Below are 15,672 nucleotides of genomic sequence, written 5' to 3' on the forward strand. Positions count from 1 at the left end.
GCCTTCATTCAGATGTGTTGTCCAACACCAGTTGGTAATCAGGGAAGATTAATCCAATCCAAGTGAACACAAAATATGTTTCAAATCATCTCTATTACTGTAACTATCTGTTGTTCCTCGTCAAATCAGACTTCCCAAACAGGCTTTGTGGGGAGCATCGGTCTGCCTGCCTGAGGATATCCACCCATGTGCCTGGTCCACAGTCAACTAGATTCAAACTGGCATTCGTGAGGGATCGAAAAATATGGTACTTGAACATAGCTGAGCCTCTATGTTTCTTTGGGAGCTTGGGAGGTTTTTTTTTTTTTTTTTTTACCACTGGTTTGAGGAAATGTTCAATGTTAAACTCTTGGTCAGAAGTGATCATTCTCATTCATAAAGACAATATTCAAGCACAAGTCTCGTGAGTGCTTAAACTCATTTCATTACTGTTAAGATCTCCTCTAAAGATACTGCAAAATGATGAATTTGAGGTGTCAAGAAAAGACCGGCTCTGCTACAGTCTCACTAAACTCCTGTTGACTGCGAAAGGAACATCTCAGTCCCGAATGAATGAGAAATGTCCCAACATATTAACACTATCCAGTATCCACAACACACGTGATGGATTAGCATCATAATACCTTTTCAAACTGAGAAGCAGTTGACATCCACCTTTTCTCATTGTCATTAGATAATATGCATTTCTCATAACTGACAACATTGAACCATGTTGCAAATTATCCCCTGAATAGCATTTATTTTACCAAATGTGACAAGTAAAGCTGTCATTTGATGAACCCACGGATTGCCGACAGCTCAGCTAATGTATCAGACTTTAATAATAGAGCTGTGTAAACATAACTCAAACTGAACTAATGGAGATATACAATTGAAACCGACAGAGGAGTTACTTTCCTACACCAACTTTTGTGTTCAACCAGATGCAGATTTCTTTTCAAACTTTTGATCTCTGTAAAACAATATCAATCCATCCATCTTTGATACCGCTTTACCGAGGTATAACCTGACATTTTCTCAGCAAAGAAGTGAATAACGTTGCTGCTTTCCAATAGCTCGAGGGCTCAGGATTCCAGACTTACTGTGAATCCTGTTGATCACATCATTGCAAGACAAAAAAGCTGTTGCTGTCAGAACAGCAACAGCCCGTTTGAATAGAAATAACATGTTGCATTTCACGCACAAGAGCAGTGTATGTTTATATATACAGGCAATGCTGTGTTTGGGACGCATATACAGTACTTTCAGGCCCGGCTTACACAACAACATTTCAAGTGAAACCTCATTATTTTTTCATTTTCATTTCAGAAAGGTTACTTATGAACAACCTGAACGCATAATGAACTTAATTGAACCATGCCGATGTAGTTTGAGATTCAAAATGTCCATGATTAGAAATTTTAATATGCGCCATTGAATTATGGAAAATTTACTCAAACCCTAGATTAAATAGTTTTAATGGTGCAAATCAACCCAAAATGTGTGTGTGCTCACAGCAAGAAAACAAGAAGTGCAATAACCAATGCTCACTTGGAGGGGATTATCCATCACGAACATTACTACTGACATTATCTGTGTTTACATGGACATAAACTATGAGAATGCTTCACGTAAACACACCATTTAGAAGAATTGACTCTGATTCAGAATGCAATGTCATTGCAAGTGAGAGACATGGTGTATGCAGATCCTTATCCCCAGACAGACTCCATGTACATCCAAATTCTGATCATGTCCCTGGATGGGGTGAAATTATCCTCAATACACACATCACAAAACACGTAAAGACAATAGTGCTCTCAAACATGGTGTTATTTTTCCTGATCAGACTGAACAAGGGGAATGTGTCCATGTTCTATGTTCTTCCATGTTTCAGTGTCAAAAGAAGGAGCTGGATTAGGTAAGCTAACAAATAAAGTTTCAAAATGGAGTACGTCTTGGAAAGTGGCAACACTAATGTCTAACTTCCCAGAACAAAGCATTATGGGATTGAGCCACTGTCTTAATAAGATATGTGTGCCGCATATGAACCAGCACATCGCATAATTCAGATTTATTAAGACAATCTGATCCCTCAGTTGAAAATAATTAAATCATTTTTACTTAACCTTGTGTCTATTGACATTTAAATTGATAATACTTATTTACTTTTATTTAACTATCATATTCACTCAATGTGGATCTATGTCACAATAAGTTCCCCCATGGATTAATAAAGTACTTCTGATTCTAATTTTGATTCTGATTAGACAAGCTACATGACTTTCCAGCATCTGTTCAACCTCAAGTCTAAGGTTACAAGTAACTATATCAAGCAACCAGAGGATTAAGATTTTAGAAGGAAAAGGGAGTCTTATAAATCCTCAATTTATGCAAAGCCAGGAAGTCTTTGTAGCTTGATCAGTCAACAAAATGTTGACACTGACAACATGTTTGCTTCCCTTTTCCTACTGAGAGTCAACACTGCAATCAGAACTGTTTCAGTCTGCCCCGACGTGATCATTTGTACAATGAAGTGGACTTTGCTCCATTTTTTCCTCCATCACACACAGGAATTAACAGTTTCTTTTCAAAATCCTTTGAAACAGATCACTTGTCTGACAAAATATATAGATTTTGTTTCGCATAAATCTCCCATGATGGATTCATTCTTAAAGTCAAGTGAACCCTAATATTAACCTTGTATGTTTGAATGAATAATGTTATTGTACAATATGTTGACGCAGTTAGATGGCATAATTATTTAGCCTTTTCTTCTTTTTAGACAATTAGGTTTTTATTTACATGCCTTTAATGTGGTTCAACAATTTTCTTCCATCTAAACCAGAAATGTTATGATCTTGCTTGTGTTTACTTTATCAGACTTAAGCTCTGTTTACACAACATTTAACAGAAAACCTCTGCAACTCCAGGTCTGTGGAAACCCTTAATAGCAGTCCAAATTCATGGACTGTCCATACGAATGTCTGTGTCCTCACCATTTTTAATGTTTATAGCCTATTCTTCTACTGTACGCAATGTGCATGTCTATGTTGTTTCATTGCAAAAACAAACACTCAATAGTGGCCAAACATGAAAACTACATTATTTTCAGTGTTTCTGCTGTTTTCGTGTTAACAGACATCATTTTCAATACGTTGCTGTGTAAACGGGAAACATGAAGACACAAAACAATACGTTTTCACTTGAAACATTGTCGTGTAAAAGCGTTGTTTTTTGTTTTATATTTGTCATGGATTGTGACATATACAAACAAAACTCAATAAATGAAATTGTTAACAGTTCAGAAAAGGAGGTTTTCACATTTAACAGAAACATGCTGAATAGGGGCTAAAACATTTTCGACTGAATCAACCTGCAAGTTTGAATGGCTCATGAAGCAATATACCTATATAGCAATACATTGATTTTTTTTTTCCTTGCACAGTTGGCTAACTCTTTTTTTAATCAGTGTCCATTGAGATAGCGGTAAAACTATTCCAATATTTGACTTTGTACAGGAATGTTCTACTTTGTTTAACTTTCGACTTCTTTTGGGTATATCCCTGTTGGTCTGTTTGTGTCGTGGTGTAGGGATAATTTTGCCACCCATTGGGTCACTTAACCCCCCAGTGTCTATCTGTGTCAGGCTGACTCATTGTGGACCCCTGCTCATGAGTTGAGGCCTGTTGCAGGGAAGGATAGCAGAAGCCTTGGGCCCCACTTGGCAATCTATACACACACACACACACACACACACACACACACACACACACACACACACACACACACACACACACACACAGGCCGCGGAGATCGCAGCATCTGTTTCAACCAGATGTGAGCCATCAGCAGAGAAACATGCTCACATGCTAACTCAGAGAGATTTTTTTCTTTCTTTCCATGTCCTGCATTTCTACATAATGCATTTGTGTGCATGTATACATAATTGTGCACACTTCACTCACACAAAATTCTCTCTGTACAAACCCCCTGAAGAGTGGAACATATGCCCGCTCCCTTACCGCTGGGGAGCATGGCAAAGCAGGGGGTAATGTTTATGAAGGAGCGTCATTAATATGGCAAAACAAGGCTGGCTGAGGGATTCACTGCGAGCACACACTGATGCTGTCATCTGTCAAAGCTTCGCATCAGCATCCTCCACTTCTGTTAGCATCACCATTAACATCTCACCAATCCTAAAGCCCCTCAACAAGTCATACGCTCATTTGTGTGTTTGAAACCGTGTTCTGATCCTTTAAAACATCAGCAAAGTTCCCCAGACTCTTTCAGTCATTTCAGGAGGCACTAATAGAGGGAAACAAATTTCCTTACTTAATCAAGGTACATTTTGCGGCATTCGTCACTAGATTGCTCCATCAGTCTTTTTGAAATCTAACAAAAAATGGAAGCACATTTGCAATCACTTTGCAGGATTGATGGAGGTAAAGTTCAAGTGCCGCCAAAAGAAAAAAAAAAGTAAAGGGCACATTTGTCGAGAAAGATGAGCAAGTCAGTTTGTGAGAGTTCAGGTGTTATCACAACATTACCAGTGAGCCTGTTTTCTCACTGCTCTTTTCAAAACAAGGTCTGCAAGCTCAATAGCTGCCTCTCTCAAGTGACGACTTTTACAAAGCGATGTTCCCGCCGATTGTATTCATCAAGTTTTCCTCTGAAAGAACTCGACTGGCTTATTGACGTGACTGGAGTCTCTGAGCGTCTCTGAGCGTCGGCTTAATTTGTTGGGTTTAATGCTGTCAGCTGCCGAAGTTTGCAGACATTCACACTTCTCTGTCCTCACCTGCCACCACTTTCACTGTGAACCCGAGAAGAAGGCAGCTTTCATCACATTTTCTTCACTTCCTTTTTGAACAATTGCAGTTTTGGGTGTTCATTGCAAGAAATACAAATGAATTAGGGTTCTTTATATATATATATATATATATTTTTTTTTTTTTTTTTGTGGCGTAATCAATACCAGTGGTTTTCAAAGTGGGGTTTGAGCTTAAGGGTACATCCACACGATGAAAAAAACGACCTTTTTTATCCCCGGCCTTGTCCCAAAAAAATTCTGTCCAGACATCACTATGAACACGGCTCAACACGAGGCTTAAATTCCAAGACAGCTTTAGAGGGAGTAAATAGCAGATGTGTATATTCACACAGCAAGTTTATTCAGGTGGCGAGATCATGGTGATTTATTATTACATCAAACAACACTTGCCCAAGTATAATTCAAAAGTAACAAAATGAAAATTTGTGTGTGTGTGTGTGTGTGTGTGTGTGTGTGTGTGTGTGTGTGTGTGTGTGTGTGTGTGTGTGTGTGTGTGTGTGTGTGTGTGTGTGTGTGTGTGTGTGTGTGTGTGTGTGTGTGTGTGTGTGTGTGTGTGTGTGTGTGTGTGTGTGTGTGTGTGTGTGTGTGTGTGCGCGCGCGCGCGTGCGTGAGCATGTGTGTTCAAAAACAAATTCTGTGTTTGTGTCCTCATGACGGGGAGAGATAAGACAGTGTGAAAATCCATTCTGCTCAAAACTGTGCCTCCCCGCCTTTCTCTTCCTCTCTGTCCATCCACTAAAGAGATATTTACCTCTTTACTTAATAAGATCATCCTGCTGCCAATACCATAGCTAGTGGATAATCCTGTAAAACCACATATAAAGCACATGGAACAAAGTATTACTTTGGCTCTGAGCCCCGGGAGTCTTTCAAAAGTGTCACGGTGGCCCGTTGTCATTCGTCACCGTTTGTCGGTCGATGTACAGAAGGATTGATGATACAATCTGTTGCTTTCTACTACTGGAGGATACTGATGAAGTGCTCGAGCAATCAATGATGCTTCTTTTTTCAATCCAATATGAATATATGTTGATGTATTGTTTATGGATCAATTAATAAGTGCAGCTTGGAAACCTGGTAGTGAAGGGAATCAAGCCAGAGCAAACTGAGTGTTACAGAAAACGCAATGTGTCTCTTGGTTACCAAACTCATTCATCACTAGCATTGAACTCTGCCCTCAATCAGTGGAACCTTTAGTCTTAGAGGCTACTTATTAAACGCTTTGCTCCAAAGCCCCCATTATGCTTCTGAGCAATGCAGCCACTGGAGTGACGGGCTGAAATTGTTACAGTGCATAAGGACATCAAAGGCTCATGAGTAATTTGAGGTGCAGCTTTTGCAAAGTTTTAAGAGCAATGCGACACAAAAGCACAAATCCACACATGACCGATTCCTGTCTCTGACATCACTCTGTTCTTTGTGCACATTTTCTTTTGAGCCGTAAAATCTCATTTGTTAAACAATGTCAACAAACTTGAATCAAATATTGTTTCTTTGAAATCACTGAAAGGATGTCTGTGACAGTGCCGGTGGTGACGAACAGCAAATAAAAACACGTAGAATTTAATTCACTGCCATATAACAGAGTTTCTCAATTGATTTTATTGTTGCGCTTCATGATTGTTGGGAGAACTGAAAATTGCCCTGAACATAACAGGGGAAAGAAAATAATCTGACTTACACACTTTTGCAAAGCTTTTTTGAATTTTCAGGAATGCCGAGTAAAGTAAAGTATGCGTGAGTTGCATAGGACTCGAAAAGAAACGATTCATGTTTCCAAGGTTTGCTTTTATTTCCTCTGGCAAGAAACCAATTGATTGAGTGAGAACCAAGAGAACACTATAAGGTGATGATAATGTCCCATCAAAATCAAGTTGTAACAGTGGACAGTGTTGAGGCTTAAAATGTCTCTCTTGCACTAAGTAATGTCTGTGCGATACTTTTTTTTACGATCTAGTATCTTTATAGCATCTTTACATTTGCAGAGGCAGGATGTCCAAATCGTTTGTATGTTTGGAATCTTTCATTTTTGTACTGATTTAAATGTCTCCCCCTTTTATGGCCCCCTTCTGTTTACAGGGCAGTGGTGCACATTCAAGTCAACGATGTGAATGAGTTTGCCCCCGTGTTCCGGGAACCTCAGTACAGAGCGGCCGTAACTGAGGGCAAGATTTATGACAGCATCCTGCAAGTGGAGGCAACCGACCAGGACTGCTCTCCGCAATACAGCCAGATCTGTAACTACCAGATCACCACCACCAACACCCCATTCGCTATAGATCGCAATGGTGAGTAAATAAGGGTTCAAATACTATACTTTTTTAACATGTTTGTTGCTCTTCGTTTCCATTATAAAAAAAAAAGCTAAAAATGCACATTCTGTTCATAACACTGATCCATCTAGAGATGTCCACAGGAGAAACAAGTATACAATCATACAGTGCATACAACCGCATAGACTTTAAAAGCCGAAACGTATACAATCTGACAGATGTCTCTCTCCAGAGTAAAAACTTGCTTTTATCTTTCCAAGGACAAAGTCCAGTTCTGCCCAGAGAGCCATCACTCTCCACAAATCAGAGGACAGAAAGTCGGCACACACAAAGACATGAAAAGCACAAGATGATGCTCAGATAGCTGAAATGTACCTCGGATATTTGAGTGTTGTAATATTAATTCTAAAAGGTTTTTCGAGCACGTGCATTCTTGTACAAAAATCAGATCATTCATATGCTAACAAATTAACTATTTTAATTCATATTCAATTATAGAATTTCTAACTTTGATCAGATTTCAAAAACAAGGCTGGTATCTGTTTTTTCTTTTATATTTTAATTAGTCATCAGTTTTGTTTTGTTTTTTTTTTAATTTAAGGTAGTGCAGATAAACAATACAAAACAGTAGTCATCAGTTTTAATTAGCCATCACCTCACTGAGTACCTTAGAGCTATCATTTGATACAAGAAAGATCCAGTCCACCACTCGAGTTTAAACCTTTTAGCACTTTTACACAAGCCTGAAGCTTATAGTTCAACTCCATTCAAATATGTACCCATTATTTCCATTACTGATGTTAAGTTAAGTAGCATTCCTTCAAACCATATGCTGGACTTTTAATATGTTAAACAATCACAGGTGGGTATTTTGGGCATAGTGTTGGTCAAATAAATCAGAATGGCGCTTTTGTTTCAAGTGAACTGACATCTGATTTGCCAGCCACTAGAAAAAAAAGACTTGTTTTCTTTTGTGAAGATAAATTATATACTTCTGCCGCGACTGAAAGCTGCGATGGAGTTGAAGATAAAGGACTCCCACTGAGTAACAAAGGAATAATGAAAAAAGTTGCGACTACGTGACCACTCAACTGAGTGAAGAAAAGTGCATTTCATCATCTCTTCTGAGGCCCTGGCCAATGTTATCCTCCTATCTGGAAAGTAAATAAGATAGAGTAAATGACCATGCTGTTAGGTGCGTAGAGCTGGATTGTACGACTTTTGAAATGCAAATGGCCTTTTGAACTGCAAGTACTTGTTGAAGTCAGTGGACCCCTGCAAACAGCTGGTGGCTACAAACACAAATTTATCTCCACTTAACTTCCAGGAAGGAAACTTAGGATGTTGACTTAGCGGGGCCCTTCTTTTAATCAGTTCTTGCTAAACGGAAGACTTGTACCACCGTCTACTGCAAGGCTTTAATGTACAAATGTGTGCAGTCATTAATTTTGGATTGCACTATACATCACATGAACAATGTGCTATGTACATCTCTGACTCCAGACAATTGTTTGTGTAATCTCATCACAGCAGTGTATCAACAGTGGTCTTAAGATACAACTCATCCTCATTTTCAGATGTGGATATGCACTTTCCTTGGCACCAATGAAGCCCCTTTGAGATTCATGGTAATGAGAAAGAGCTACTTAAATTTCACTGAGACCCCACGTATGTTTTTTTGTCTTATTTTGCTCCGCAGATGAAGTCATATTACTATTTTGTCGACTACTAAGAGATTCTGACTACTGCTGTGTAGAGTGTGTATAGTAAAAAAAAAAGGCTGAGTGTGTTGGGTTCATGCCAAACTGCAGTGTGAATGATACAGGGGAGAGGCTGCAGCCTGTGCACTCGCTGGGTGTTTGAAGGGGTCCTTCTTAGTCATTGACCGCTGTGAAAAAGGCTTTGAGAGCTCTTGAACTCAAGAGTACCTGAGGGAGCGAGGAGGAAGATGGAGGGAGGAAGGCAGCAGCTGGCTGTGAGAGCGACAATGAGTGGTGGGCCAGAATTAGGGATGGAAACAGACAGTAAGTTGTTGGAGGGATAAGCCAGGGGGGGTGGGGGGATGGACATGTTCCTTTCAAATTACAAATAAAATCTATTAAAAAGCAGATACTGTCTTTGTAGCTTGAATCTATTTCAGCAATTCTGTTTGTGCAGTCGTTTGTTGTCAAGACTTGTAGGTGTTAAAGTGGCATAAAGAAACGGGGTGTTTTGACAGATTGAGACAATTAAAACCTTTATAAAACACAAGGTTGTTCCATTCCAAACCATAAAACACTGCAGAGTAAGATATTGTAAAACATTTTAATAAGTCACTGACACTCAGTAGCGGGTGGTGATAAATTTCTTGGTGGGGCTTGTCATTATTATTCAATTTCAGCCAATGTTAACTTCATTTAAATACAGTGTGTTTATAAATCACATTACAACAATATTTCCTTTTTTATATTGAGAGATTCCCCCAATGATGAAACATTATAGTTCCTTGAAGCAGCTAGTGAATAGAGAGCATTTATTAAGACTATTTTGTTAACATACTTGTAAACAAATACAAGCAGATGCTTCATTAGTCCATTTTAGAAAATGAATGCGTTTTGGTGCTGGTTTACTGGAAATGGCAGTTGGTCTGAGTTGACAAAAAGGTATATGAGGTATATTTTCAAACAACAAATCAGTTCATCTTTCTAAGCCCTTTAGAATGCTTTGAAAGAAAATCCCCCCAAAAAGTGCAAATTCAACAGTTTTTTTAAGCTCTTAGATTTTCAATCATTAATAAATATGAGTATATCTAAGCATTTATAACATTACCAAACCTGGACACATTTTGCACATTTCTGAATGCATTTCTACTTGTTTGCATTTAAAATTAACGATGCTGGAGAAAGTTGAACCTGATCAGCAGCTTTTCAGACAAATGTCTTCTTTCAGAGACTCACTACTTGTTGTCTTCATCTCTACATCTTGTAGAAACACTCGAGAACAAACCAGAACTGACTTTAAGCCAATCACTGAGCGGGTCTGGCAATGCGTACCAAGGCCCGGGCATGAAATAACACTGATTGTTTTAATTTCATATCTCACACACTGGTGTTAATCAGTAATTGGTGAGACGCTACTAAACCCCGCCCTGAGGTGGAAGGCTTTCCTCAGCCCCAGGCTGCACACACACAACACATTCCTCTTGCTTCCACCATGGGGGCGGCGCCCTCTATTGACCAGCTGCCACTGCTGACACTACAAGCTAATATGCACATACAACATTGGATCTCGCAAACAAGGATGTTGCAGTACAGTTATCCAAACCATACCATGAAAAAACCAATGTACCAATGGCTATAGTTGGAATTTGATTATATAATCAAAACTTATGTTCAAAGGTTACTATTCCCCTTGTTTTTGTTTGTTTTTGCATGTTCTCCCTGTGCTTGCATGGGATTTTCTTGGCAGTGAGGTTTTGACCCAGTCTTAAGATACACATTTTAGGTGAATTGGTGTCTCTAAATTGACCATGTATACATTAGTGTGTATGTGGAGGGCTTTACCTTTTTTGTCTGCCTTCTTCCACTGGTAGCAATGGTTTGAACAAGGTGGTATGAAAGATTAGTCGACTCCTGTCTTTGATGCTTATCCCACATACTGTCTTCGGCTCTAACATTACAGTATGGATTTCTGAGACTCCAGTCCAGATCATTTCTATGCTAGGAGCATTTACCACTGCCTTTGTGAAAACCTTTGTTTTTGGCTGAACTGATTTAGAAATGTTGAGAAAGAACATTATTGACTCAAAGAAAAATGGAAGATTAATGCTTGCATTATCTTTTAAACAAAGGCAAAGTCGACTGGGCAAAGCTCTGCAGTGAAATTGAATGGGAATTTATATAGGGATGATAGAAGGAACTTATAGAGACTATGGCAGAGCATGGTTTGTATGTGTATTTCATAATGTGACTTTGATAGAGAGGCAAGTAGAGAGAGATGGAGGCTAAAGTATTTATTTACTAGCTGGCCACCCCTACCAGCAGTCACGGCACGCACAGGCTGCTGACACGGATAACTTGATGTAGTAATTGAAGGAGCAGGAATAGGAACCTCTGTCATGCAGAAAGGTGTGTGCATCGTTGCTCGTACACTTGTGTGTCCGTGTGTGTTTGGAATAAGGCTGAGGGAGTGTGAGCAGCACAACAGATGAGGCAGCAAACAGAGAAATGGGATGAGGCTGCAAAAAAAAACAAACAAACCAAAAAAAAAACCCCACAGTGAGACAATGATGTGCACTGAGAATGGAGATGGGGCGAGTGGACAGGGTAGGAGGAGAGGAAGAATTCCAAACAACCCGGAGGACGGCAGTGAATGGGTGATGAGGAGGACGGGAAGGCGAACAATGCCACTCACATATGAATTACAGCTAAACCTCCTCCTCTTCCTCCTTGCATTCTCGTATTCAAATAAACCACATTATCAACATTCAACTCCCTCTGCACCTCTCTGCCCACAATACAAAAACCTCAAGAAGCATCCAGGCAGTGATACAAATTGCAGTAACTCATTCCTGCTACATCTCGGCTTCCAAACAATGAGGCCCAGGAGTGTTTCTTTCTTTCTTTCTTTTTTTTTATCCTATCCATTGTGCTTAATAATCAGCAAGCTCTTTTCCTCAAATAGCCCCTCCTTATCCCTCCTGGACCTGCCCGTGCATGTAGCATAGCATTGTCATTCGGTTGTAGTGGAAGACTCATCAAATATTAACAGACACATTAGGTTTACAAGAGTTCCCTTTATGCACTTTGCTCAGCATGAGAGAAGACACTGGGTTGGAAAATGGGTTGTGGTTATCAATGAGTCAGGAGGCTTTCTGTGACTGGAAGTGGTCTGGGTGCTCAGTGTTCTGTAGAGATGAGTGGACTATTAGTTTCAGTGAAATTGCCCAGTGCAGCATTGTAATATTACAAAAGTCTTGCCACATTAACTTTTATACAAACACATTTACACTGGTCAGCCACCGCAGTAAAACCTTCAAACGCAGTGACTTGCTGAGGCAAAAAACTCCACAGACCTTCGATAATTTGTTGTTTTTGGCACCAAGATAATATCGGCTGTTCCTGTTGCACCATCGGCCCGCCACTAATAAAGCTTGGTTTTGTTGCACATTCCAGAACTTCTCAATCAGATTTGTTGTATATTAGTGGCTATGTCAAAACAATGCTCTCTATCTCTGAGACCAATTCCAAGTATTTTGTGCAGTGTGGCAGGAGCAATGCCTACTAAAAGAGACTTTTGCCATCTGGTAATAAATACCATTGTCATTAAGCACGGCACAGAAAAGGAGCCAAAGATGTTTTCACTTACACATGGATGGCAAGTGTAGACAGGGAGGAGACCTTTAAATTTATTTGTGCCCACACCACCATTGACCTCAACTGAACTACAGAGAATGTATGACCTTATGAAGTTGAAGCTGAACATCTTCCTTCATTCCCTGCAGATCCTTTGCTATCACTAAACCATGGAGAGAATCCTGAACCCAACAGAGAATATAAAGGACCTGCAGTAGGTGTGAGGGTGGCACAGCACATATTAAACACTCCCCTCCCTCCCAGAGACATTTCCACAGGTCAACTAAAAATGAAGCCGCACCCAACTCCAAAACATCGCGTCTCCTCACTTCTGCCTTTGGAAGATGATGCAGACTCTTCAAAATCTCCAAACCACTTTATACGTATTTCTCTGTATTTTGGAACTACTAAACATTTTCTCTTGGTTTCCGACACTGTCTTCAATTACATTGAGTTCTATTCTTTAGCTTTCAGTACTATAATAATAATAATAATAATAATAATAATAATATAGATAGATAGATAGATAGATAGATAGATAGATAGATAGATAGATAGATAGATAGATAGATAGATAGATAGATAGATAGATAGATGTATAGATAGATAGATAGATAGATAGATTTTTTTTGCTTTCTCACTGCCTCTGTGGATTTTCTTTTCCGATCGTAAGTAATGCACATGTGACCAAGTCTCTATTTTCTCGGGCTTCATGATCAAGCTCTGACACTCATGAAACTCGCATGTTACACCTCTTTTTTTACGCTGTTGCCTTTACATTATTTAGCTATTTTTGATATGATTGAGTTTCCGTGGAATCAAACCACAGTAGTTCAATAGTTGATCATGTTTAGATCACTGCATGTGCAGACAATGTCAAAAGGCCTGCACTTTTAGTGTGATCCAGTCGTCACCGTCACAGTCCAGATATTGTTGATGATCTCATTGCAATTGGTCATTTTCTTTCTTGCTTCCAATACATCACTTTCAAAATCCACAGCTTTAAATGTCAGCCTAATATATTCTGAAATGAGAAAAGCTATATCCTTATTCTGTCACCAGTCTTAATGATACAGTAATTATTGCTGAAGATGTCACACACAGCCGGGAGACTGTACCAAATGACAAAGCTGTAAGTTGAATTGATTTTCTCACATAAAAGTGCAGATGTGAATTATCCCACATTATTTTGATTTGTCACAAAGTGGATTATGTCAAACTCAACAATTGGATCACAAAAAAACCTCAGTGAGTTCCAGAGGGCTCCGTGTGTTCAAAGGACATATCGTGTTAAACTTTTATAGAAGGAAGGAAGGGAGGAAGGAAACCAATGTGAACACAACACCATAGTGCCATTATTGAAGTTTGAGATGCGACCACATAAACTTGAGCAATGCAAAAATGTATGACGCACTGCGCTCCTGCCAAACACTGCATTGTCGCCATGCTACAGCCCTGCGTTGGACTCCAGGGTTGCTTCCTCCACCCTTGTTGCTCTCCAACCTAATAGTTTAATTCAAAATGATCACAATGCTGAATAGGAAAATACAAAATAATTGAAACATTGTGTGAAAACATTGTTGTTTTTTTTATGTCTTTTTTCTCTTTAAAAACCTGAGATGGCATTGTTGTCATTGTTATATGACTGCAGCTACATCAGCACAAGATTTCAGCAGGTTAAGGCTGATGTTCCCCTGAGGCACTCATTTCAAGTAACATGAGCTGTGGATTAGTTATACGGCAATTTTGTTTTCCATTCAGCATACGCAGATTGTTCCATTTAGATGAGCAGAATGCAGCACTTTTAGGTACTTTGATTTGCGTAAGCCTTTTCCTTAGTATCTACCAAGATCCTCGATCAACTTATAGCTAGACACATGTACCTACACCTCCAAAACAGGGAGGTATGCAAAAATACAACAAGTATTTATTTTTCACAGGTGATCTTTCACATGTGTGTTGGTTCTGTGACATTATAGGAACTTGTTCAGTCTGGATGCTGTTCTTTGCCCCCAACCCCTTATGACCCTAGTTTGACTAAAACTGTGAATAGATGATGGATGGACTGGTTAAGTTGGCATGCAGAGTTTCTTTGTCACATACTGGGCGTTTTCATGTCCGAGTTCCACTTTCATTTGGCACATGAATAGATTTGTCCATTCTGGAGGATTTACTTATTTTCTACGACTGTACCAATCTGTCCTGTTAATTACAAAGGACCAAAGTGCAAGAGCATCTGGCTCTTAAAAAATAATATGAAGAAGCTCTCTGATGTGAGAGTGAAAACGAGCCCATTATTATTTAACAGCCTATAAGTAGGACCTCTTTAACCAATGTCTTTTGATTATTAATTTATCTTCTCTATCAGTGTTGGGTCGCAGCAGTACACTTTGGACAGGTGGTCAGTACATTACATGACAACCACACACAGTCTCATTGACAATTAAGGTAAATTTTAGAGCAGGAGTTGACAACCTCAAGCAGGGGTTCCACAGTTTGCACGCGCCAGCATGATATTCAATGGCATACTGGCAAAGGCCCTCTTAGTATGCATATTGTTTCTAATCAGCTGTCGTCATGGCAATTCTCAGATGTAAAGAAGCCATGCTGTTACTTGTATTGCTTCTGTGGCTCCTTTACATCCGTTGGCACAGGTGGATTTTGTCGGAGTTTCTTATACCACAGCCCCTTTTCACAAACCAAACCATGTGTAAATGTGATGTAAATTCAGTGAGTGATGACTTTTTTAATTGTACCGTATATGGACCTTGTCCCTGAATAGAAGTGGATGTGCTGGAAGCAAGGTGTCTATTAATGTATGCTTATGATTGATGCCTGATGTGTATGGTCCATCTGTATGATTCGTATGTGATGAAATGAAATTGACTTTTTTGCACTGACAAAAATTCTCAGATTGTCATTATTGTTCCTAGAATTGATTAATTGAAATCTCTGCAATTATTAGTAAAAGACATAATGTAATTTTTTTTTAAATGCATAGTTTCATTTTATTCTCACTGAAAGACTGCTGATGACTGCAGTACCCTCATTAGCAATAGATTGTTAAACTGGCACTCTGCAAATTAATATAGGCTCCCAGACCAAATTCTCCTGCAACTTGGTAGTTTTATAGTTGAAACTCTCCCTGAATAGCAATCCAACCACATCATCTGACCATATGAAGGTTTGTGTACACGCCATTGGTAATTTTTTTAGAGCATTTTGTTCTCTGTGTGCATATGTGTGTGAGACT

General features: G+C 39.2%; 1 protein-coding gene across 1 annotated transcript in view; it reads left to right on the forward strand.

Annotated features, from left to right (window-relative positions):
• LOC308143842 (calsyntenin-2-like) overlaps positions 1-15,672 on the forward strand; it is a gene marked incomplete at both ends in the record, with an annotated part of 310,321 nt that overhangs the window by 193,774 nt on the left and 100,875 nt on the right. The window contains one exon of the mRNA XM_080514768.1: positions 6,893-7,101. Within this exon, the coding sequence (XP_080370894.1) occupies positions 6,893-7,101 (209 nt within the window). The remainder of the gene's footprint in view (positions 1-6,892; positions 7,102-15,672) is intronic.

Source organism: Blennius ocellaris, assembly GCF_963422515.1.
Source record: "Blennius ocellaris genome assembly, chromosome: 2".
Taxonomy (NCBI): Eukaryota; Metazoa; Chordata; class Actinopteri; order Blenniiformes; family Blenniidae; genus Blennius; species Blennius ocellaris.